Below are 25,400 nucleotides of genomic sequence, written 5' to 3'. Positions count from 1 at the left end.
TCTCCTCCTCCTCCTCCTCCTCCTCAGGATCATCATTGCCAGCCATTGTCACCACCATCTTTGTACTATCATTGACAAAACGTTTCATCTGTGACTGAGCTTTTAGGCCCCCAAAGCCATTTACTAGCTTTGTGTGACTGGCTGTTTCTGAGGCCACTCTGTACCTGTGTTTCCTCTGGTAAGTAGGAATGCTAGTGGCCATGCGTCACAGGCCTGCTGTGAGGGCCGTACACACGATGCATGTGGCAAGGATCATTATGATTTAGCAAAACTTAGTGACTCCTGTGTGCAAGGCGGCAGGGAGGAGCCTGGAGGAGCAGCCCCTGCCCCCGGCTGGGTGAAGCAGCAATTACAGGAAGCGGGTGGGGGTGGGGCACCTGCCACCGGCCCAGATAGGACAGCCTTCCTCTTCCTGGCGACCTCCTTTCCTCCTGAGGGTTCCGTCACCAGGAGGACCCAGCTGAGCCATGTAACTCAGGGCCGAAAGTTGATCTTCGTTGTCTTGTTCATGTTGTTCCTTCTTTCTAGGAGACTCCCTCCCTGTTTTCACGCCACCAATTCCTCTTGTCTTCAAGCACAGCTTCCTCATCATCGTGCGGTCCAGGTGGATTTTCCCAGCAGGGCCCCCAGTCAAGGCATCTGGGCATGCTGCCATCGTAACCCGCCGCCTTAGGCTGTCAGCACCAGGGTACCTGTCTGATGCCAGGGGCTGTATCTTACACCTCCCTTGATCCAGAACACCGCCGAGCGCCTGGTAAAAGCAGGCACGTAGGGTCTGGAGAATGAACGGCGTGGCCGAGCTCCTAAGCGCACACAGCCAACCAGCATGCCACTGCCATCGGACTTGGCCAGGGCCTTGGTGGCCACGGCGCCTTGATCTCTCCCTGGCTCTCAGTCTCCTGGCCTGTCTGTCAGTCTCCGTCTCTAATACACACATTGCAGGTCGGGACCGAGGTGTGGAGCTGCTGCCTCTGAAATGTGCTTGAATGAGCTTCCTTCCAGGCGTCCTTCTTATGGCTCCCGCTCTCTCCAGGGTGCGCTGCCCAGGCGGACTCCAGGGTTTAGAATGACATGATGGCAAACCACGTGGCCGAGCTTAGACCCAGGAGTCGGACGGACCTGGGCCCCAGCCTGGGGGTCTCCCACTTCCTAGCTCTGGGCCGCTGGGCAAGCTGTCGGATTTGCCCAAATGAGCTCATGTAGGAAGAGCTTGTGGGAGATCCACTCATGTTGTCTTCCTGCCTTTATTTTACTCCATCTATCTAAGTATCATAAATAAATGGTGAAAAACCAGATTGCTTGGACATTGCATGAAATGATGTAGGACAACACACCATGTGCAGTCACGGAGGAAGTGCCAGTTTCATGGAATCTTTCATGGGAACAGGGCTGACTCATGCTAAGGCCCACACACGCCAATGCTTGGGGAAGGGGAGCATGAGCAGTGGGAGAGCCCGCTGGGTGGGGACTGTGGGGGGGCACTCCCTGCCTAAGAGCCGTCAATTTCAAACCTAAACCGAATTCATGCCGGACCAGTACAGAGGAAGGCCAGTTTTCTATCTGGTTCCAAATTCCTCATTTTAAAGAAGAGAAGAGAAGAGCAAGGCCCGCTACTCAAGATGATCTGTGTGTTTCCCATCCTGCTCCGTTTCTTTTCTTGGGAACTATTTTTTGAGTATCCCCAGTGGTGTCCCTCTTCTAACTTAGAGACTGGACTTTTTTCTTTTTCAATATCATTTCCAAACAAGTTTTGTTACTAAGGTAAGGCGAATGCGGCCAGCATGGTTAACACTCTCTCGGCAACAATCATTTGATGAAGATTTGGTTACGAGATTAAATTTCCTCTGTGGTTTTTAAGTGGCCCCTGATGTAACCCCAAATCAGAATTTAAAGATATTTTCAGTGATGGCAATATGTGATAGACTTCAATTTTCTGTCTGTACTTGTTCAAAAGACCGACTAATCCACGAATAAACCAGCCGGCCAATAGCAGAAGCTCCACTAACTTGTACCCACCCTGGCCTTTCTCTGCCTGGAATACAGAGGGGCATTAAAAGGGCTTCTCCCTGCGTCTCACTGCCCCTGTGCCCCACTTTGCATATTCCAGGGCCACTCACTTCGTCCGCGATGCACACGCCTCCTCGCTCCCGCACCAGCTGGAAGGCCTCCTTCAGAAACCCCTTCGGGTACTGGACGAACCCGTTCACCCCCTGCAAGAGTCCAAACCCAGGAGACCTAGCACAGTGCACGACTTTTGAAAGTGTTAGAAAACAAAGGAAGATCGCTCATCATCATTAGTACTTTTAGCCACTTTTTTATACTCAAAATAAATTTTTTTTTTCAGTCCTGGCGTTTTCTACCCGTGGTTACAGTGCTTCCGCCAGCTCCTCTTCAGGCGGGTCTCCAGGCTACTGTCCTGCAGGTGAGTGGTAACTTGATGTGGTCACGGGAGGAGGCGGTCACCTACTCTGCCATTTACACCGGAATTGCAATTCCAGCAACTTTTAAAACAGTCTCTAGAACTGCTTCCACTATGGGTGAAAAGAGGCCATTATTCCTATGACATGCCTTCTGGGGAAAAAATGCAAATGTATGCTTTCCTGAGATTAGAATAAGAGTAAAATAAGGGGATTTAGTAAGGTCATACAGGGTGGGGCAGAAGTAGGTTTACAGTTGTGAGTACGTGAAACACAGGGTTTATTCTTGCATTATGACTTATTAATTATTGCATTATTTCCATGCAAACAACTGCAAATCTACTTTTGTCCCACCGTGTAGAAAGGCCTCTCCTCACAGTGTGGGTATTAAGCAACTAAATATTGCTGGGGTTTTCTGTTTTTCAGAATATTGGGAATTTAATAGTTTTATCTATCTATCTGTCCAGCCCAGAAATTCAGAAGATGGTATACTTATAAGTCAGTTGAAAATCATGGGCTCTCTTTTCTTCCAAGGGGACCAAGAGAATAAATTGACTTTGGAGAGGGACACGGCAATGGTTAAATGATTTCACAATTCTCTAGAATGTCTGAGTTAAAACTCTGATAACTGTAAACTCAGGTAATATCTCAGGCTGATATACTCACTTGGATTGGTTCTGCAAAAAATCCAGCAATTGACTTGCCCACACAAGTGTTCAGAGTATCTTTGAACTGCTCGATATACTGGTCTTTAGCTTGGCAGCAGTCTGTGGATAACAAACCAACAAAGAAACAAAACCCCCACGTATGTGAAGGTGTGCAAGTGGCATCCAGAGGAGTGGGGAAAACACAGACCAAAGAACACAGGGAGCACAAATGGCCTGGAGTCCCTCGGAATACAGAAACCCAGGATGGCAGGGTACTGAGTCCTGAGGGGGGAACATTCTGTCAGAATGGCTTGTACTTTGGCTCCAGCAACACGACGAAGGCAACCACAAAGGCATAAACAAACCGCTCCGTCCTTCCGTCTGGGGAGGAAATGCCCGGAAGTGCCATTGAGTTTGGTATAGATGGCTGCTTTCCCTAAGGAGACCCATCCTCTCAGCCGCGTGGATTTTATTTTTTTTTGGGGGGGGGGGGGGGGGGTGCAGAATATAATCTATTTGAAAATAACTCTATGTACCTTTTGTTGATACTTAAGTTGCTATACAATTTTAAAGTTATGAAGTACCTCAGTCTTCAGTTAGTAAGTGTGTTTATGGAACAATTAGAATTCAGTCTACAGAGGAATATACTAGAGCCGGATGACCTCCATCCCTGCAGTGAGGAGAGCAGGAAGCGGTCCCTTCTGGAATAGCAAAAGGTCCCTGATGGACACATCCACACGACTGAACCTTCAGAATTTCTACCTGCACCTGCAACTTGGATCTAAACAGCCCCATGGGTTCTTTGAACGTAAAAACTCATATCCGTGGACAGTAGAGGGATCTCCAGGGCAATGCGGATGCAAAGGAAGTGACAGTGAAAGTCTGGAAGACGAGTCACCAGCTCCCATCCTAACACTCACTTAGAGGCATGGCTGCAGCCTGTCTCCTGAAGGCTAGAGATGAGGAATAGAGACCTTCAGTCATCACCCTCAAACAGAAGCATAAATCTATTTCATACTCCAGCTCTTCATTGTAAAACGAGAAAATCACTACCTGGCCCCCAACATATTTTTTAGGCCATAAGTGATGTTTGGGAAAGCTGGCTTGACAGAGGTACCTGATCTCTTGGGTTAGTTAGAGTTGGGGGTTGGGGTGTGAAGAAGGGAGTAATGGAAAGGATATCAAACCCAGCAAGCACATGGTTAGCATCAGCTACATTGTTGGATGGGCAGGATATAGTAGACAAATAAATCTATGCCTCTAGAGATTGGAATTTCTTATTTTTAAGAAAGGAAGAGAAAACAGTCTAGGATGACCTGAAAGGATGGATAGACACATGTCCAAAAGATATAATTTGGATGTTTATCAAGCCCATTTATAATTAGAGAAATCAAAGGGTAGAGCAAAATCAACCCAATGTCTTAAATTTGGACAAAACCAAATCCAGAGAAGATAATATTTTGCTTGACTCTGTGCTAGACCTTTCCTGATGCCACCCCCACCGCCCACAAGCTCAGCGACGAGAGGGGGGCCATCCACTGTCATCAGAGTTTTTCTTCATTTCACATTTACTTCACTGGCTCATTGCTGTAACTCCAGGTCAGGCTGGCCCTGGAGAGAGACTTGATGCAGTGGTGTCACCATGACAACGTCAAGGCGGTGGAGAGTGGATGCTCTGTGGGATACCATCCAAGCAACAGCGTGGAGAAGGGAGAGTTCTTTTTTCAGCTGATGATGTAGAAAGAGTTAAGCAGAATGGGGAGCCAAGGAAGAAAGAAAAATCAAGAAAAAGAAGACTTGTCTTGCAAAAGGTGAAGAAGAGTGACATGAATAGTAACAGGTTGAGGACATTGTGGGGTCAGGGGCTATTGACCGGTGAATTTCATCACAGGTTACATCTGCAATTCAGGGCCTGGAATGAACACTTGGGAATAAAAGCTCCTCAAGAGGGGGTGAAGGGGGATAATGCAATCTACCACATGACCCCCTATATTAGGCTCACAAAACGGACCCCTGCTTAGGTCAATGTGGGGAGTGATGGCATAATGCTGAGGTGAAACATCTTCTGTCGAGATTGGCACCTGAGTGGACCCTAAGAGGAACTCGGCAATGGGAACTTTCTACCCAAAGTACTTTGTGTGTTGGAATGTTTTTGTAAACATATTTGAATAAACCTTTTTACAGCAAAGACCAACTTCTCAGGCCCTAAAAGCACTAGCAGAGGCTAAAGTCTCTTTTTGCATTCCAATTCCATTTAAAGATACGGTGTCAGCCTTGTCTCTTGAAAATATGAGTTAGCAAAACAGCTGACTTCAGAATGCTGAAGACAACAAGTTCAGGGGAGCAGGGATGAACGCCTGTCACTATCAATTAGCCTCTAGTTGCCAATAGATTACCACCAGAGAGGTTCTGGTATTTTCTATCTAGTTGGCCTACGGCTGAGGGAAGGACCTCAAAGAGGGAGGAGGCAGAGAGAATGGAGAGAGAGGGGGACACAGGGCAGGGAGGGTAGGGAATGACCATCCCGTGAGTGCTTCTGTCTACTAGGCTCTGTGCTGGTGGTTTTGCAGTCATATGGAGGTCTGTGAGGTGCACCCAAGTGAGTTTGGTTCTTGATGCCATACAGATAAGATATACAGGTCTGATTGTACTTGGCCTTGCTACTATCTGCCTTCCTCTACAAAAATTCCCTTGCCTTGATCTCATGAAGTCCTGGGATTAAAGGTCAGGGAGGCAGGTATTCTTATCTCCATCTTTCAAATGAGAAAACGTAAGCAAAAGATGGGGCTTTCTCTCTTTGCTGCACCATGTCGGGCAGGGAGTGGGATCCAGGCCTCCTGACTTCACGTGTCTCTTCGGTCCCGGCCAGCGGAACAGGCGTTATTTCAAAGCCTGGGTTTATCCTGCTGGGATATGAGTGTGAACCAGGGTGCTCAGAGATTGGGAGCACCGGCTTTGGAGTCAGGGACTTGGGTTCAAGTCCTAGCTGTGCTGCTTCCTAGGCGTGGACTTTGGTTTCTTCATCTGTACAGGGTTTGAATGACAGCTGGACAATTCCTTATGGTTTTAAGTTCTGTGCCCCTGACATCTGGATCCAATGCTCATTCTTTCATCTTTCTACCTCCATCTGCCTTATCCCATCTGCATTTTAAGATGCTTGCGACTGTTCTTCCTTTCAAAGCTGCTTTTGAAGACTTCCATTTGCACTCTCCCTCTCAGCACAGTGACGCTCACTATTCTATTCAAGCTCATTCAGCCGGAACATCTAGTGCTTCCCTTCAGCACTCCTGAGGAGCAGCTACTGGGACGGTTCTGAACTATGGCGACAGATCTGAGGTGGGACTTGGTGATTAGCAAAGAACAGATGCCAGCCCATGCCTCCTCCCTCCTGTGAAGCATGCTAAAACAATGCGCTTGCTAAATAGAAGCTTTCCCTGTGAGAACGCCTTCACAACATTGGCGAGAGATGTCAGCAGCTTTCAGGAATGGCCCTGTGTGTTGACAGATGCTCTCATTTTGGCTGGCATTCTGAGTCCCTGGGGAGCTTCTTGACTGGAGGTTTGAGATTTCTAAAAGTATTCTTTTTCCTCTCCCCTCCCTCCCTTGGAAATGGGTAAATGATTCACCAACCGTGTTTTCTTTTAAGATCAATAGCAGAGCTATTGCTAACAGAGTTCACAGAGCTCCTTTAAGTAACTACCGGGTGACAGTCTGCGTGTAGCGTGGCTGTGGGAGTAGGAGGTGCTTTTCCTAACAGCCAGGTAGGACAGTGGCAGTGGGCATGAGAAGTGATTCAATGAGGGCTTGCTTTCTAGTTTCGTTTCCTTCCCCACTTTCCCCCGGAATTGCATCAGACTTTCTCCAAGTGACTTAATCGCTCCCGACCTTCCACCAGGTCCCTCCCTCCCCACCCCGTGGGACCTGGTGCACAGCTGCATTTCCTAATCGTTTGCACTGGAGAATCTCGACAGTGGCTTCCTCCCCAAGGACCACGGAAAACATCTGGGCACATTGTCTGCAAAGGACAAAAGGAGAAGTTTGGCAAAACATGAGCAGAAGACAGCCAATTGGGGGAGCACATGGTACCAAACAGGGCAAGAGGGTTTCTTAATTTGATATCGAGGTTCCTCTCCCACTTGGGATGAAAGCCTAATTTTTCTGCTCTGCAGGGATCATTTTTTTCTTAGGAAAAGGTGTGTGGGCCTCTACAAAGGAAACTGGTTTCAACATCAGCCTGGAAACAGCTCGCTCAAGGGTCTGGTGGGTGAGGGCATCCGGAAGAATAAGAATAAGTAGGTGTCTGATGCTGAAGAGGTGAGGACAGGGGTGATTTTTATAGACAGTTTATGCATTTAAAGGTTTGAGATCTAATTTCAATGCATTTATTGAAATGTACTTGATTTTATTTAAGAGTAAAACTAGTTTTAAAAATCCTATTACTCAGACTTGGAAGGTCTTTCTAAGGAACATTTCCCCCCAGTGGTCTTTAGACAATTAAGTCAAACTGAGCCCCTGGTGAATGATGGGCTTTATATTCGTTTCTAAGGCTAATACTTGGAAAATCTGAAGTTATTTTAAACGTCAATTGTTCCACTTACCCAGCAGCCTTTAGAGAAATAAGACAAAAAATCTCAAAACTCACTGATTGGCAGCCCACCCCGCTGGGGAGTGTCATCTTGAATTGCCCTACGTTTGACAAGCCAATTGTGTAAGGACTGCATCCGTGGTAGGCTCCTCTGCAGAGAAAACACAGTTGGAGGACAGAGTTAAGTTCACTATTCTTTGATCTCTGGCCTGTGAAGCACGGAGTAGGACAACGGAGAAACCCCAGAAGGCCGTGGAGATGCAATGGAACACCATTTCATGCAACTCCAGTAGTTTCTAAGAAATCTTCTAAGCCTATTTCAGGCAAATTAACTTATGTATCTTTCCTGCTGATGTCATAGATTTGAAATTGTAGGAGAGATTTTGGAGACCATCTAGCCAAGAACTCTAACCTTACCACCTGACTTACTGTTACTCTAAAGTAGTGAGACTCCTCTTCCAGAAACAAGACAAAAATTATACTAGGTGGAGTAAAAGTAGGTTTACAGTTGTTCGTATGGAAATAATACAATAATTAATAAATAATCTATCCTATATAATAAAGAGCTAATATGCTAATTAGACTGAACAGCTGAAGGATCATCCAGACGACATTCCGGATGAAGCCGAGGCGCTGGGGCTGTGAGGGCTGAGCCCCTTGCACAAATTTCATGCATCAGGTTCTAGTTTATATATATAAAAGCCTAAGTGACTGTTCGACCATTCAACCGGTAGCTATGACGCACACTGACCACCAGGGGGCAGACGCTCAATGCACAGGCATGGAAACATGGAACAGACTGATGAATCTCAGAGGGAAAGGGGGAGGGGGGGGGGGGGAAGAGATTAACCAAAGATCTTATATGCATACCAGAGGCCTGGTGCATAGATTCATGCACCGGTGGGGTCCATCAGTGCATGGTCCATCCAACCTGGCCTGTGGGGACCAGGTTGAAACCGGCAGTCTGACATCCCCCGAGGGGTCCCGATGCTAATTAGACTGAACAGCTGAAGGATCATCCAGACGACATTCCGGATGAAGCCGAGGCGCTGGGGCTGTGAGGGCTGAGCCCCTTGCACAAATTTCATGCATCAGGTTCTAGTTTATATATATAAAAGCCTAAGTGACTGTTCGACCATTCAACCGGTAGCTATGACGCACACTGACCACCAGGGGGCAGACGCTCAATGCACAGGCATGGAAACATGGAACAGACTGATGAATCTCAGAGGGAAAGGGGGAGGGGGAGGGTGGGAAGAGATTAACCAAAGATCTTATATGCATACCAGAGGCCTGGTGCATAGATTCATGCACCGGTGGGGTCCATCAGTGCATGGTCCATCCAACCTGGCCTGTGGGGACCAGGTTGAAACCGGCAGTCTGACATCCCCCGAGGGGTCCCAGATTGCAAGAGGGCATAGGCCAGGCCGAGGGACCCCATCGGTGGCACTGGGCCTCCAGTATAAGAATACATTATGTTTCGTATACTACAACTATAAACCTACTTTTGCCTCACCCTGTATATTCAATGAGTATTTGTCTTTGAAATAGTCACCTTGAGAAGCCAAATGTTTCTTCCTGTGATGCAGCTGTTGCTCAACACCGTTGGGGACTCTTTTTTAAGTGCCTTAAAAGCTACCTGATTTGCCATAGAAGAAACACAGGTTTTGCTTCTTCTTGAACCTGAAATAATCCTATTCAGTATAAATAATCCTATTCAGTATAAATCATCCTAATCATCAATTTGGCTTCAATGAGGGCTTGCTTTCTAGTTTCTGCAGAGCAGAAAAATTTGGGCAATTTCTCAAATCAAAATCACGCAAAATGCAGATTTAGGACTGAATGAAGACCAATCCTATGCAAATAGATCGTCATCTATCTTAAAAGAGGAGACACAGACATGTGATGAACCCTAGTGGCACCGTGACTGCTTTGAATAGGTTAATACTTGCCTGGACATACATCTTCTGGAATGTTTCTTTAGGTAAAATATCCATCACAACTCTTTACAGTCATATTTCTTTAATAGCAAACGTTTGCTCATGCCTATATGTGCTTTTTATATGGAATCTGTACTATTGGGTGTGCTTTGGTAGTAAAATTGTGCTGAAATGAAATCTTCTTTCAAATCTAGACAGAAATTATGGCCATACATAATATGGCGGAAAGAATGGGACTATTTCTTCATTCCATCAATTTTTACTATAACTCACTCCTGTCTTTTGCATAAACCTTACTGTAATAGTGTTTAAATGTGCTATATAAAATTACCTGAGGGAGGCAACTGTAAGCAAAATTCTTAGTGTTCTATTATTTCTAACGCTAATAATTTAGCCATCAAGGGTTAATAATTAACCTATTAAATGACCAATTCTCAAAAGTCACCCAAGGGAACAGAAGTATGAACTGAAAAAGAAGAAAACATGGAAACCTGGTGCAGCTGGCACTATGAATGCCCAACTGGCTCATTATCATAAGCAGAGATGAAGTGGGCCCAGGTCCTATGGCAGAGTCATGAGTTTCTATGAGTGGAGATCAGTAATTCTCCACTTGGCATATGTCATCATCAAAGTACATCTTCAAAGTAAAAAGAGCTGTGATGTGACCTTCACTTCCATAGGAGATCTATGACATTACTAGACTTCACGCTGTTTGTTACGCAGTCAGGGACCCCTACTTTGGATCAGGCCAATTTGGATGGGGTCATCCAGTCATAAAATTCATTTGACAGATCTTGCCTTAAAACCTAAAATTAGAAACATACCCCTCCGTGCTGTATTTTACAGCTAGACATTTAGTGTTGGGGTAAGTCAATGCCGTTCAAGTTGGCTATTCCGAGGTGTGGTTACCTGAGTGAAATGATGTCTGTGTTCTTTGAGTGTGCTCTGGCCATCAGCATGGCTAGGTCGTTGGCTTCTGAGCCACTGTTCGTCAAGAAAATGACCTGGAGGGAAAGAAAGACATGTAGGCTCATACTTCAGTTTATTTTCTTATTATCCATTAATTCAAAATTGCTGAAGACTGTGTCCCAGCCCGGATTATTAAGGAGCATTTCCTTCAGACTAGCAGTTCTGTCATTCGACTACTGTAGTAATTCTACAGCTTTTCATTGAGCAGCTGCTAAGAGTTAGAGATGCAAAAATGGCTCAGGGATTGTCCCAGTGTGAAACGTTTTGGATTTTCATTGGCTTTGTTTGACGCTCTGCAAAATGCTAAGGTGGGGAGACGTGCTGAGTTATACACAGTGGTTAGTGGCTGAGTGGATCCGAGCACCAGGTCTCTTGATTTCTGAACCTAACTAACTTGAACCCAAACTCTAACCTGATCTGAGGGCTTGGGACTAGGAGGCTCCCTGATCCTGCAGCCCGAAGGGCATCCCAGCCTGAGCTGTGTGTGAATGGCGACAAAACAAGCAAACAAACAAAAATGCAGTTCATCTTGGCCAAACGAAAGGGGCGAACAGAAGGGTATACGTCCTCCTGGCTTGGGGACCGGGAGCCTATAGGCATGTGCTATGCCCTTGCTGACTTCCTGGCTTCTGCTCTTCCATAAACATGACTGGGCTGAACTTTGGTTACAATTATTCCAACTTTCATGTCTTCCAGATACTATAGTCAATAGAGTATCCGGGGACTAGAGTAAAATAGTAATAGTTGACACAGGTGCTGTCCTAGGTACTATATATGTATTAACTCATTGAATCCCTAATTGCAAATCTTGGTCAACATTTTAACATCTCAATTCAGTTAAAAAAATCCAATCATTTCAGATATAGAAGAATCTCATTTAGTAAAAACATCTAAGTGCCTCTTAGACTAAATGAACTGAATGGTATCTTTTTTATTTAAAAATGGCTCCCCTCTTTGTAAAAGAAAAAAATGCAAATGACTTTGCAGAGAGGCTATGAATCAAAAAGATGAAAACCTCTTGGGGAACATAAAGGAGAGAGAGGGGGCGGGGGAGGGACTCCTGCTAAGGGATGAGGGTAGGGACCAGGGGCCTAGAGCGGAGGAAGTGAACACTGGCTGGTTTCACCAGTGATTTGTAAACTCCTTTCTTCTTCTTCTTTTTTAAAATATATTTTATTGATTTTTTTTACAGAGAGGAAGGGAGAGGGATAGACAGTTAGAAACATCGATCAGCTGCCTCCTGCACACCCCCTACTGGGGATGTGCCTGCAACCAAGGTACATGCCCTTGACTGGAATCGAACCTGGGACCCTTCAGTACGCAGGCCGATGCTCTATCCACTGAGCCAAACTGGCTAGGGCAAACTCCTTTCGTCTTGATTACTTCCAGATACAGCTACTAGCTCACTATTCAGTTGTTCAATGCACACACCCAATTCCCTGCCCATATCCCTGCCTCCTCGGGCAGCTCCTCTGGGATCTGAGGCTCCATCCCTTGGCGCTGGGAGCATCCTACCTTTAGAGGGTCTGGGAGAAGCGCTGAAAGCTTCTCTGCGTATTCATGGATGGGTGGGTGGAAGAAGAGGGCGCTGGTGTGCCACAGACGGCCCAGCTGCTTCTGTGCCACTGCGTTCACCTTCCTGGATAAGCCGGGGAGCAGAGTTACCCACGCTGCAGGCGGGCACGCCCCTCACCGCACGCACACTGGCCACTGAACACAAAGATTTCACCCGCACGTGAGAAAGCACGCTGACCACCACGGGTGTCTGGCAACGTTGCCTCCAAAGGTAATGAAGGAGACTAAATGGTTATCTTTAAAGAAAGGAATTCTTAGTGTAGGAGGGAGTTTGGACTTAGAGTCTCTTCCAACGAGGTGTTCTTAGTAATTACACTTTCAATAGTTTGGAAGCTAGAGACACTAGATGCCAGCCTGGGTGTCTTCCCATTTTATTTTTTTTAAAGAACTACAGATCCGTCCAGCACATGCATACAAGATCAATATTCTTTTCCTCCAGTGAAGATTCTGATATCTGGGTCTTAGTAGTGGTGAAAGTTGAATATTTTGTAATTATGAAACCACATTCTGTGAAAGGAGGGTGGTGTCGATGGACAGCAGGAACCAAGGTTAGATAGACAGGTAGGATTTGGCTTGGAATGCCTGGAAAAGCCAGATGCAGATGTTTGATCTTGATTTAAAGAACAGCCAGGGCTGACGTTTGTTATACACCAATCTGTTATTAAGAACTGTCCCACCCCCAAAATCAGTTAATAGTTAAACAGTTTTGAGAAACGCAAGATCAAACAGATTTCTTGACTGCAGGACTTTTCAGTACCTTTAACAGTCTCATGTGCACAACTTCTCCCCAGGAGGGCGATATAGTTTAAAGTGTTCCCTGAGCTTATTTCTCCCAAGGACCTCTTACCAACAAACCTCTCCTGTGGTCAGTGTTCCATGCAACCCCCTTTGGAAAAGTGTGGAGTGCCAATAAAAGCTCAGTCAGAAGAGACCCTTGGCCAAAGCATTGTTTAGCAAATTACATCTGAGAGCCACGTGCAGGTAGAATGGAGTGGTGGGGGAGGGTGGAGACGGGTACTGGTAGTCCAGCTGGGCGGGTACGGTGGCCTTCTAGGTGTGGGAGGAGGAGACTCCTAGGATGGTGTTAGTTGGGCTGATGACTAAGGTAGCAGAGAACCTCATGATTGATGGGCCCATATGTTCCTAATGTAAATTTCCAGCCAGGTTACACCCTTCTCCTGTCGTCCTTCCTCTCCTCGTCCATGGCTCAGAGTAGCTGATGAAGAGCCTTAGGCTGGCCCTGCTCTCTCATCTCCCCCGCCCCCCCCCACACACACGTGTGCTGTGAGAACTGCCTCCCTTTCTCTTCCTTCTGCCTCTCCACGTGCATGTCTTCTCTTGGGCAGCAGTTACTAGCGAGGAGCCTCCCTCCCACAGCCACACACGCACAGCAGTCCGATCACACGGTGCCCTCCCCACTGCACGGGCCCCGAGGATGACTAAAACTTGCGTTGCCAAGGGAAAGGGGCAGTGTTAAGATTTTTCTGTTGCCCAGGAAACAGCAGGGAGCGTGTCAGCCATAAACTGGGATGGGCCTCAGGAGAGAGAATTTTTCATCAGGGCCCCGAATCACTAAGGTGGCCATTCGCCTGTTCCCCATACATTCTCCTGGAGTGGAAACCCAGAATTCTAAGGCTACTCACGGGTGGCAGTGGCCGACACTGACGGTGACGATCCCAGAGAAGAAGTCCAGGTATCTGTTTCCCTCGTGGTCGAAGAGCCACTGCATGTGGCCCTGGTGGAGCAGCAGAGGGTCCGGGAAGTACACCAGCTCGGGGGAGAGGTGCTCCTTGTAGACCTCCAGGACGCGGCTGTAGGGCATGGACTGTGGACAGACAGCGCTCAGTATGCCAAGTCTTCCTTCTCCTTCTCCCCGCAGCTCTTCCCACAGCGGCCAGCGCAGCAGGGCCTCGCCTGTCTCCTGACCCCGCAAGGCTGCCCCCCCTCCATGCTCCCCAGCAGGAGGCTGCCCACACCCTCCTCGCAGGAATCAGGGCCCTTCCTCGCAGGTAGGGGAGTAGGAAGGTGGCCCTTGACGACCCCTTTGAGATCGGACGTGAAGAAGGGGACAGGGCATTTCTACCTCTCAGTGGAAAGTCTTGGCTTTGAGTTGATTTTAGCTGCGGGGGGCGGGGAAAAAAAAGACTTTGAAAGTGAATATCTGAAGCAATAAGTCGGGTTTATTTTTTGAAAATTTTCCATATTTTTAAAAAATAAAAACATGAAGTGCTGGTGATGTTTATGCTCATAATTACCACACCTGTCTCCTCTGCCTCTCTTTGTGGGTCTCTCCTGACTGTCAATTATTTATGTAATTTCTAACCTATGAATATTACGTAGAATACAAAGTTTGGGGAAAGAGAGAGAGAAGGGGAGGGGAGAGGAAAGGAGAGAAGAAAAGAAAAGGGGAGAGAGAGAGAGAGAGAGAGAGAGAGAGAGAGAGAGAGAGAGATTAGCTTGGGAGCAAAATAACTTTATATTTTTTGGTGGAGAACCCAGGAAAGCCAGATTATGCATTGCCATATGAGACAATCAAAATCAGAACAACATTGTTTAAAGTTAATGTGTGCCAAACCATTTTGTGATATATGTCTTATGTGCGTATTTATATCTCTGTCCCTGTGTTATATCTTCATGGATGCACTCTCTGTCTCTCTCTGCCTCCCACCTCTGCCCCTGCCTCTGTCTCTCTCTCACAAACATGCACAGCCATTCATACCATGGCATTGAAAAGAGCCAGGGGGTTCAGATGCTCCCAGTGACTTAAAGGAGAGACTATCTGGGTGGGATGCTCAGTAGGCAGGGCCAATTGTGGGTCCTTCTTTTTTTAAAAAAATAAATATTTTTATTGGTTTCAGAGAAGAAGGGAGAGGGAGAGAGAGACAGGAACATCAATGATGACAGAGGATCATTGATTGGCTGCCTCCTGCACGCCCCACACTGGGGATCGAGCCCACAACCTGGGCATGTGCCCTGACCGGGAATCAAACTGGCAACCTCCTGGTTCATGGGTCCATGCTCAACCACTGAGCCACACCGGCCGGGCTGCGGGTCCTTCTTGAGGAAACAGTTAACTTAGCCTTTTCAAGAAGATCCACCTCTTTTGGGTTTCCCTAAAGCTTGAGCTCTTACCTGGTACCTCTCAGGCGTGAAGTCACATGGAGGCATTCTGGGTTTCGTATGAAGACCGAGCTTGGTTACAGATCTCCAGAAAGCACCTACTAAAGTGAAGTGAGTTAGGATCCTCAACTAACCATCACACAGGCCCGTTTGTATAAATCACCTATAGTTTGTTACCTGAACCAAGGTCCTTAGGGTATTTTATTTCTTAGTTAAAAAATCATTTAAATCAATCTTTAGGTGGATTTAAAAACTGAGGTATCTCAAGAATGAATTTTCTGGACAAAAAAAAGATAGTTTCTCTCAAATGTAGTCAGGAAAGGTATGGGAGATATTGGGGGAAGTCATGATTTCTCCCATCAGGGTCGTCACAAGCTTGGAAAGCTCCTCCCCTACCCCCATGTCAACTACATTTCTCTTTTCAGTTGACCAAACTTCTTGCAGTGCTGTGTGCTGCTGGAATATGTCCCCTCTGTTAATAGAGGTACTTTCTAAGTGTTGGGTTGCCCAGTGCCTGAATCCCAGGACCCACCCCAGTGTCAATAATCAAGGAATGCATGGTTATTGACTTTTCTTATAGGGAATAAAGACAGAGATGCTGGGCAATGTACTATATTAATAAATACTATGTGCAAATAGATCAGAAAGACAAAACCTTTCTCCAAAATACAACACAAAGACCATGGCCTCACAAGACCATGAAAAAAAGCAAAGATAAGCTGAGCCAGAGGAATCGTGAAATATTTGGAGCTAAAAGGGACCTTCAATTTTATCTTTTGGTTAAAATGCTCATTTCATAGATGATTAAACCAGCCTAAAACGGTGAATTAATTTGTTGAAGGTCACCAAGCTAGTTAGCTGCAGCACAAGAATGAAACTCCACGTCGCTGACCCCCAGCCCTGTACGTTTCCCCTCACTCATTGGCCCCCTTAACCCTCCCCTCCAGCACAGATTTTGATGGAATAATGGACCAGAGAAGACCAGAGCTGGAAGAGACATCTAGAGACTTTATGAATACTCTTGGGAAAAAATGCTGCTAATTTTGAAGATTCAAGGTCAGTATCAAGATAATTGGGGAATGCTGAGGCAATGAGGTCTCTTGTTCAGCCCGAAGGTTTGAATCCACAGATGAAGTGTTGGTATTTTGTGTGGCTATGAAGTCACAGTCCTGAGAAACACAATGAACAACTGTGTTTTCAAAGGAAGAGGAAGTGTAACAGCATTGAATGTGTTTTCTTTCAAAGAGCTCTCATTCACTTTTCTGCTCTAAAGAATCACACATGTCATTAATTTGCTCTTACTTTAAAAGCAAGTGGCTTTTGGCTATTCATACATAAAAATAGCCCCTCAAAACCAACTCTTTAAGTTTTCCGAGAATTTCCCCTTTCAAAAAGCTTTTCATTGTGTCTCTCTCTACATTAGTTACTTTTCTGAGATGAAAGAAAAATTCTGAGTGTTTCTAAGAATTCAAATTTCCTTCACTCCTTCAGTCTCATTTTCCTACCTGCAAAGTTGGAGTTGCCCATTGAGAAGGATCTAAGCACGGTTATAGGAATTATGAAAGTAGGCTGAGGGGGAAAGAGAATTGGAAAGAAAGATTTGATAAAGGAAAGCCTGAGTTTTCAACAGTCAAAGCAGATTCATTCATTCATTCATTCATTCACCCAGCTGATAGGAATACAATGGTGGGATGAGGGCTCCAAATGCAATATATAAAATCCTGTTCTTAGAAAGGAAGGAAAGAAGGAAAAAAGGAAGGAAGACAGATAGCAAGAAAGTAGGAAAAGTAGTCAATAAGTGAAATAAGTCTAGATAACATCTCAAGTCTAGATACATCAAGTGGGTATGTATTTTGCACACAGAAAGTTCTTAAGAAGAGTGTGTTCAATGAGTGTGTTGGATGAACTAACACAAGCAGGAATACATCTAGATACAGTAGGTAAGAAAGTGGAAATCAAACTTCAAATGATTTCATTTAGTGATTTTTTAAATTTTAGAGAGCGAGGAAGGAACAGAGAGAGAGCGCACGGGGGGCGGGTGGGGGGAGAGACAGACTTGTTGTTCTACTTATGCATTCATTGGTTTATTCTTGTATATGTCTTGACCGGGCATCAAACCCAAAACCTTGGCATATTGGGAAAACACTCTAACCAATTGAGCCACCTGGCCAGGGCCAAACTCTGAAGAATTGTAAAAGGCCAGGTAAAAAGTCTGATAGTCATGTCTACCTGGTGTGGGTTTGCAAGGTGCCTTCTCTGTAGTGGAGCTCTGTTAAGGAGTTCCAATGAGCTGATCATGACCTCCAGGCAACAAGCCTCACCTGCCATTTCTAAGACACCTGCTGCCACCACCAGCCCAGCTCCGCAACCAGCAGGGGCCAGGGGAGGGAAGAGGAGGGGGCCACAGAGAGGACATTTCCTCTTGCTTTGTCAACAACTGGTATTTTCAGCAGCGTGTCCTCCTTATCAAGCATAAAACTCTGGGTTTTAACATTCTAACTCTTTCTTAGAAAATTTTTGGGTTAATTGATGTTTTGGCAAAAGACCGATGACTAAGGGAAAAGAGAAATCCAAACAGGATTGGAAGAAGGGTGGGTGAGAAGGGCCCGGTGGAATCACTCTGACTTTGGAGTTAGAGGGACTTTCAGACAGAGCTGGCTCTGAGTCCCATGTTGTCACTTCTATGTTTCTGCCTTCGACGAAATTTCTTAATCATTCTTTATTCTTCTGTCTCCTCATCAGTGAAATTGGATACTGGTACTCACCTACAAGTCTGGTTGAAGATGAAAGGAGATAATAATATAAAACATCAGGCGTATTAAGTTTTTGGGGTGGAATGAGAAGCAAATAGGGGAGGAAGAAAGGATAGAGAACAAGGAAAGGTGAGGAGAAAATGAAGATAAAATTGATCGTAATAGGGAATGGAAAAGGGTTTCCTATGCCTGATTAGAGCTTGCGAGGCCCAGGGTCCCACTATGGCACATAAACGTGCTGATAGCTACTGATGCTCATGTTTGCATGAGGGATATTGTTGGGGTCGTGGTGGTGTTCTAGTGGAGCAAGAGATGTGAAAATCACAGGCACATAGGACAAAATACATGAAGCCACATGGCTGGCTACCCCAAGTCCCCTCCCATTTTCTGTTCCTGCTGGAAACAGAAGAGTCTGAGCAGGAGAGGGGGATTCAGGGTCGAGTCCTAGATTTTGGGGTGTCCCTGGGCTAATGACAGCACTTTTCTGAGTCTCAGTCTCTGTGTTGGTAATCGAGGGGATGGTGGAAAGTTGTGAGGATGCCCTATGTCTTTTAAAGGGGTTGTCTTTGAGCATCTATATGTTGCAGTTAATACTGTATGTTGCATTCCTTTCCTTTTTACATTACAGCTACGGCGTCGTGTCTTCATTTTGAAAGTGTGTATAGCCAGGTTTTGCTATCCATCAATTTCATTGGAAAATACTGGACAAGGGAGGGGGCTTTGGACCCAACAGGGCGAGAACCGCCGTGTTGATGCCTCTAAGATCCCATCCAGGTCTAACGTTTCATTTGGACCCAACAGGGCGAGAACCGCCGTGTTGATGCCCCGTCTCTAAGATCCCATCCAGGTCTAACGTTTCGGAATCCCAGGCACAGGCTCCAGAGCTCCGTCCTGCCCTCGCCCTGACCCTCTGCTGCCCCACGTCCCCCTGGGTTCCACTCACGGCTCAGGGAAGGGCATGTCTTGGGGGTCCTGGGTGAGAAAGTCTCCAGGCGCAAAGTTCTTGGCAAATGTCTCCAGGCTGGAGTCATCTCTCCTGCCCAGGAAGCCAATTCCCACGGAGCAGGTCGGAGGAAGGGTTTCACCTGCTCACCCACCGGCTGGACTTTGAGATCAGGAGGGCAGGGGAGGAGCTTGGGAGAGGCGTCCTGGAGTGGTTGCTGACCAGCCCAGCAGCAGTGCCTTAGGGACAGAGAAGGATAAAGGGAGTGGGGGAAAGAAAGGAGGGAGAGGGGAGAGAGAGAAGGCAGGCAGGCAAAGGGAAGGAGTTCTGGACTAGTTTTCTTAGTTTTGTGTTTCGTCAGGGTCTGATGGGGTGTGCTTCTCGCTTGGGAGGGTGGTAATGGGTGTGGGGTTAGGGTCAGAGAATGAGAACAAGGGGTGTGAGTTAAGGAGAATATGCATGAAGTGAATGGGTAAGGAAATAGGTGTTGGTATGGGGGGGCTGTAGAGGAAGAGGACAGGGATTAATGGGGCAGGGGACACTCCCAGAGGAAGGAGAGGGGCACCAATGGGCTAGGGAAAGCCCTGCCTGGACAGTAGGGCACCCCTGTAGGTGTCTGTATGAGGCAAGAAGCCGAGAGCTGAGACGTTAGGGTGATTTATTTTTATTACATTTTAATTTCTTAAATTCCCATTTGTCACTCTTGCCTCCCCCTTCCCCAATCTCCATAGGCAGGTATTTGATGTGTTTAATATATATCTTTTTGTTGGTATGTATTCTTGTAAAATGTGTATTGTTTGTGGTAAATGCACTTTTTTCAAATTACTTCATTTTAGTAATGTGGTAAGCACTGGTGAAAAACACATTAGGTAAGCTTATATATTTTTATCTCCTTGTACCTGACAATGTCCTCAACTTAAGAAGTTGAAAGATGGGTTTTGGCTATTTAAGAAAAAAATGTAAAACTCGACATTGAAATAAACCAGGTCTTCCTTTTAATAGTTCCCAGGATTTAGATGTAATTCCCAAAGGGAAAATGTCCATGAGTTTTTCAGGAGACGTTAAACACATAGACAGTGAAACTTCTAGAGTTCGATGTGAAATAACAGTGGCAAATATTTTAAAATAAACATTACAAGTTCATGGAAGTTCATGGCTAGTTTAAAGAAATTGAGTTCCTTCTGGGGTGATGTATCTGAACCACAGAGCTTCACCCAAGAATAATCATCAAGGGCAGACAGACTTGTAAAAGGAGGGGACAGGTCTTGCCCTTGTAGAAGGCAATATTAAACGGTGAGAGTGATATCATTGTAATCAACCTAGTTATTAATAACAGGAAAGGAACAAAGGGAAGGCCAAGTATCATAGGCATGTCATTTGGACAGCTTCACCAGGAAGCCAGAGCTTGACACTCCCCAGGGCCATGCGGACCCCACACTCAATGGACTAATGTACTGCAACCAGCCTCATGCTGAACTGGACCTGGCTGCAACATGGGACGGAAGCAGTGGACACTGGCTTTGCTTTTAGCTTTACTGAAACCCCAGCTACACTTCTTCTATGACTGGAATGGGACTTTGGAAAATCAGGGATGTAATTCCATGCAAATAAAAATCACTCATCCTCCCGTGCAAGTCTCAGAAAATTCTTGTTTTTGAGATGTCATAAGGACCCCACCCCCAACACCCAGTGGGAAAGGGGTCACCCCAATTTCTCCGATAATAAGAGTATGCTCAAATGCATGTGTTAGGAACCAAACCCCATGGAGAAAGGGTGACCGAAAACTAGTCCCTCTCAGGCCACTAAGAAAGCTACCTATACAACCAAACTAGAGTAAACCAAGGTCAACAAGACAATAAGACGTCTCATCACAACAATTTCAGACACATCAACTTCCTTAATGGAATCTAACTCTTCCTGAGGACACACCCACCCATTTCAAACCAGAATGACTGCTGTTCTGCTTGTCCAGGCTCCCCACGGCCCCCATGGTGCCATCGGCCACCAGGCCCGCATCCTGAAGCCTTCCTCCTAGGAACACCCCAATGGCCCACATCAGGAACAATGGGCACCCCTCCCACCATTTGCACTCTGCTGGGCCTCGTCAGCCACCACACATACTTGTGTGCAACCACATGGAAAAGTGAAGGTGTAAGACACAGGTATTTCAGGGCCCCCACCTGTGCATTCAGTATCGGTGCCCCATTAAGTTTCCTTCCCTAATTTTCCCATGATGCCTCTAAATAGATTTCCAAGCTCAAACCAACTAACCCAAACAACCAATTCTTAGTATTTCTGCCCAGACCTTTTCAACATAATCACCGTTTTAAAAAGAAAAATGAGCTAAAGAATGAACGCCACATCCTTTGGTGGACCTCAATTTTAAAAAAGCAAAACCTGTCCTGGCCAGGTGGCTTGGTTGGTTGGAGCATCATCCTGTACACCAGAAGGTCGTGGGTTCAATTCTCAGTCAAGGCACATATGTAGGTTACAGGTTAGATCCCCGGTTGGGGTGCATAGAGGAGGCAACCAATTAATATTTCTCTCTCACATTGATATTTCTCTCTCTCTTCCTTCCTCTATCTCTAAAAATCAATTACAAAATAAGTGAAAATGAAATCACACTAAATCTGACCATTATATTTTAGTAAAGACTCTTTCAGAAATCATTTTATATGTGTATACTTGTGTATATACATACCATTTTATAAACTGCCTATAGTCAATAATGTAGCTTTTTGTGCAAAACTATAGCTTTTCTTGCAAAAATAGAAACCTGAGTCACCTTTCTTAATTATTTTCCATAATATTCCATTATGTATTTTTTTAATTAATTAAATCTTTATTGTTCAGATTATTACATTGGTTCCTCTTTTTTCCCACCATAACTCCCCTCCACCCAGTTCCCACCCCACCCTCCGCCCTCACTCCCCACCCACTGTCCTCATCCATAGGTGCACGATTATTGTCCAATCTCTTCCCGCCCCCCCGACACCCTTTCCCCCCCAAGAATAGTCAGTCCATTCCCTTTCTATGTCCCTGATTCTATTATAATCACCAATTCATACTGTTCATCAGATTATTTATTCACTTGATTTTTAAATTCACTTGTTGATAGATGTGTATTTCCATTATGTATTTAATTTTGAAAAATTCTTGGCCATTAGTACTTCACCTATTCTCTGTTTTTCTTCTCCTTCTGGTATTACCATTACATGTATATCTTTTGAAATTGTTCCACAGTTCTTGAGGGTTCTGTTCTGTTTCTTTCCTACTCATTTTTTTCTAATATGCCCATCACAGACATTCTTCATTGCTGCTATAGTGTTTCTGATTTCTAGCAGTTTCTTTGGATCCTTTCTTAGAGCTTCCACCTCTCTGCTTACATTACTCATTTGGTATGATATAATGTCTGCTTTTCTCATTAGAGTCCTTGACAGTAATTATAGTTATTTTAAATGGTCAGGATTCCAATACCTGGGCCAGATCTGAGTTTGTCTCAGATGCTTACTTTGTCTTTTCAGATTGTGTTTCTTTTTCCTATCACTTTGGTTAACATCTCATCCTTCTGATGAAAGCTGGACACGATGCATTGGAAAAGCTGAGGTCAGTAGCTATAGCGTAATGTTTTATATTCTTCTGGTTGGGAGTTGGATGTGTTTAGTGTTTGCTGGAGCTGCAGATGCCAGAGGTCTTAAATTCCTTGAGTGTCCTTGTTTTTGTGTCCTCCGTTGTCTTAGGGCTTTCCTAAAACTTCTCCTTAAAGAGAGTCCATTTTATTATACAGGTGCCCTAAAGTCTAATGGGTGATCTCAGTCTTTTCATGGGCCTCTGTCTCTGGACTGTGACTTTCACAAGTGTTTCTCCAGGAGTTTAACCTAAGAAAAAAGATCCCATTCTTGACTCCCTTCTTTGGCTTTAGTTTTTCCATTTTAGTGTCTTGAAGCCCTTATACCCATGGAATTTGTTCTTCTTTTTTCTAATCCTGTAGATGAGACAGGAAGACTAGAGGGAGCTTTGTGTGCTGAAGATAAAGCTGGAAGACTCCATCTATTTTAGGTAATAAATCTCTATTGATGGAAAGCTTTATTTGTCCAACATCCCAGGACATAGACTTTGGTGCACTGTGCTAATTATGTTTTTCTCTGGGTAAATTCCTTGAGGAGAGCTTTCTAAGTTGAAGTGTATGTCCATTTTAAATGTACTCCAGAAGATGTCCTCAATTTATAATTTAACTAACATTTCACAGAACTGGTTTTCCAAGATGTTGGGCCTTTTGACCTCTTTAGAATGACTGTAGTACCCATTGAATCTGAAAACTGGGATGGGTGGAAAGAACACTCAGATTCCCTCCAGAGCATCACCCTCAGTCTAGGAGTCCTTGAAATACCAATCCAAGGTCTCTTACCCTGGGTTCACAGACAATACTCCTTTTAAACAGCCGTGTTCTGTCAGTGATAAGGGGCTTGAAGAGACACCTGCTATGGATATTTTTCTTCTTTCTCCTTCAAGCAGATCAGGTGTCATTTTCTCCACTTTACAGAGAAGCAGAGGTGAAAAGCTACAGTTCACAGGATGGTAAACAGGAGGAGCAAGAAGTCTGTCTCTTGCCATCTCCATTTCCCAGGTAATGAATGACTTTGAAGGTACAGAATATATTCCATCAGGTAGGGGGACGCTGGAATTTCTCCTTGGAAAAGATAATTGGAAAATGGGGAAACATGGAAATTCTGTTGTCATGTTAATGATTATAGGGGGTATTTTTAAACAGGTTAATCAATGATTTAACCTGAGTGATTAAGTCTTGAGTGTAACTGAACTTTGCCTCTTGCCCAGTCCTTCTGCCAATAACAGAGCAGAGTTTTGTAAGAGTTACTGAGGACAAACAACAGTTTTTCCAAAGTGATCCTGTCCCTTTCCTAACTCATTTAAAAGTGGTAGAATGGAAGGGAATGGACAAATTTGGGGAGAAATTCAGATGAACCCTAACCGACAGGGATTGCCTTTCACAGTGCATTGACTATGAAGGGTGGCGTGTGCAGGGTGCCTGGACGGAGGTGCAGATGGCAGGTGTGCCAGGAGAGAATAACTGCATGGAGATGTGGCTCAGATACTGTAACCCTGCAATCAGCTTCATGCAGTCATGGTTTTCTTGAAAAAAATTGTGCAGAGTCAAAGTCCTTTCGTTTATTTATCAGGACAAACTCTTTGGACAAGGTTCATCTGGAGTGCTGGACTTACTATAATTTAAAAGTCAGTCTGGTGAGACCTGGGGGCACGTGGATTGCCTCAGTCTTCCCACTGGACTGTAATCCCCAGGAGGGAGAAAGCATGCCCTAATGCTTACTGTGTCCTGGCCCAGGGCCTGGCCTCCAGAGCTCATCAAGTGTTGCTCAAAAATGGATGTGGTTGAATGACTGACAGATAATTGAGTAAGACTCATATTTAAAAGGAGGGGTATGAACATCCAAGTCAATGTTCTTTTGGTAGAATGCATGGCAGATATAGTTTTGTGCACAGGCCCCTCTCATAACAGTTGGACTTCTCCAGTTCTTCATCCCTTGAACTTCACAATCAGAGCATATTGTTTTTCCCAATCACAGCAGGATGGCATTTCTTAGAATTTGCCTCCCTAAGTTTGGGAATGCTCTTGAATGAGGAAGAGTTGCCCCTGGACTTGGGCCCTCAGATACAGTACATTATCTTTCTAGGACCTTTAATTATATCTTGTTCCTATAATAATTATTTCAGAATTGGCTGATTCAAATTGCAAAGATATTTAGGTTGCAAAAAATAAAAAAATAAAGGAAAAGGTGCACCAGATGAAAAAAATTGAACTGATTTATCACCTAAAGGAAGAACTTTTCAAATAGAATGAGAACACAAAAATCTAACTACAGTAGTCCCCTTATTCATGGGGGATGCGTTTGTTCCAAGACCTCCAGTGGATGCTTGAAACTGTGTATTGAACCCTACGTATATTATGTTTTTCCCCCTATAAATACATACCTATGATAAAGCCTTATTTATAAATTGACAACAAATAATAAAAAAATAGAACAATTATAAAAATTTACTGTAATATAAGTTATGCGAATGTGGTCTCCACCTCTTTCTCTGATAACCTAGACGGCTACTAAGGGACTAACAAGTGGGTAGTGTATGTAGTGTGGATCTGCTGGACAAAGGGATGATTGACATCGTGGGCTAGCCGGGGAGGAATAGCATAAGATTTTATCATGCTACTCAGAACAGTGCACAATTTAAAATTTATGAATTGTTGATTTCTGGGATTTTCCTTTTAACATGTTCAGACTCTAATTGACAGCAGGTAACAGAAACTGTGGGTAAGGGGGACTATTGTGTAGAAACCAAGATGGAGGCATAGGTAAACACCGGAAATTGCTGCCTCGCACAACCACTTCAAAAATACAACTAAAAGACAAAATGG

The 25,400-nt window shown here is 45.0% G+C and overlaps 1 protein-coding gene across 4 annotated transcripts in view; it reads right to left on the bottom strand.

Moving 5' to 3' along the window:
- AGXT2 (alanine--glyoxylate aminotransferase 2) overlaps nt 1-19,143 on the bottom strand; it is a 29,953-nt gene extending 10,810 nt beyond the window's left edge. The window contains exons 1-9 of one of the 4 annotated variants that reach the window (XM_005872600.2): nt 18,950-19,142; nt 15,266-15,354; nt 13,777-13,958; nt 12,074-12,197; nt 10,499-10,593; nt 7,707-7,800; nt 6,986-7,079; nt 3,084-3,184; nt 2,118-2,210 (exon numbers count right to left, since the gene is read on the bottom strand). In XM_005872600.2, the coding sequence (XP_005872662.1) occupies nt 2,118-2,210; nt 3,084-3,184; nt 6,986-7,079; nt 7,707-7,800; nt 10,499-10,593; nt 12,074-12,197; nt 13,777-13,958; nt 15,266-15,354; nt 18,950-19,037 (960 nt within the window). In that variant the 5' untranslated portion in view covers nt 19,038-19,142. Of the gene's footprint in view, nt 1-2,117; nt 2,211-3,083; nt 3,185-6,985; nt 7,080-7,706; nt 7,801-10,498; nt 10,594-12,073; nt 12,198-13,776; nt 13,959-15,265; nt 15,355-18,949 lie in introns of all 4 variants that reach the window. The other 3 variants (XM_005872601.2, XM_005872602.2, XM_014544887.1) reach the window with 3 other exon arrangements.
- Between the last annotated feature and the right edge of the window lie 6,257 nt (nt 19,144-25,400).

Source organism: Myotis brandtii, unplaced genomic scaffold, assembly GCF_000412655.1.
Source record: "Myotis brandtii unplaced genomic scaffold, ASM41265v1 scaffold384, whole genome shotgun sequence".
NCBI lineage: Eukaryota > Metazoa > Chordata > Mammalia > Chiroptera > Vespertilionidae > Myotis > Myotis brandtii.
This window is presented reverse-complemented; position numbering and strand designations above follow the sequence as displayed.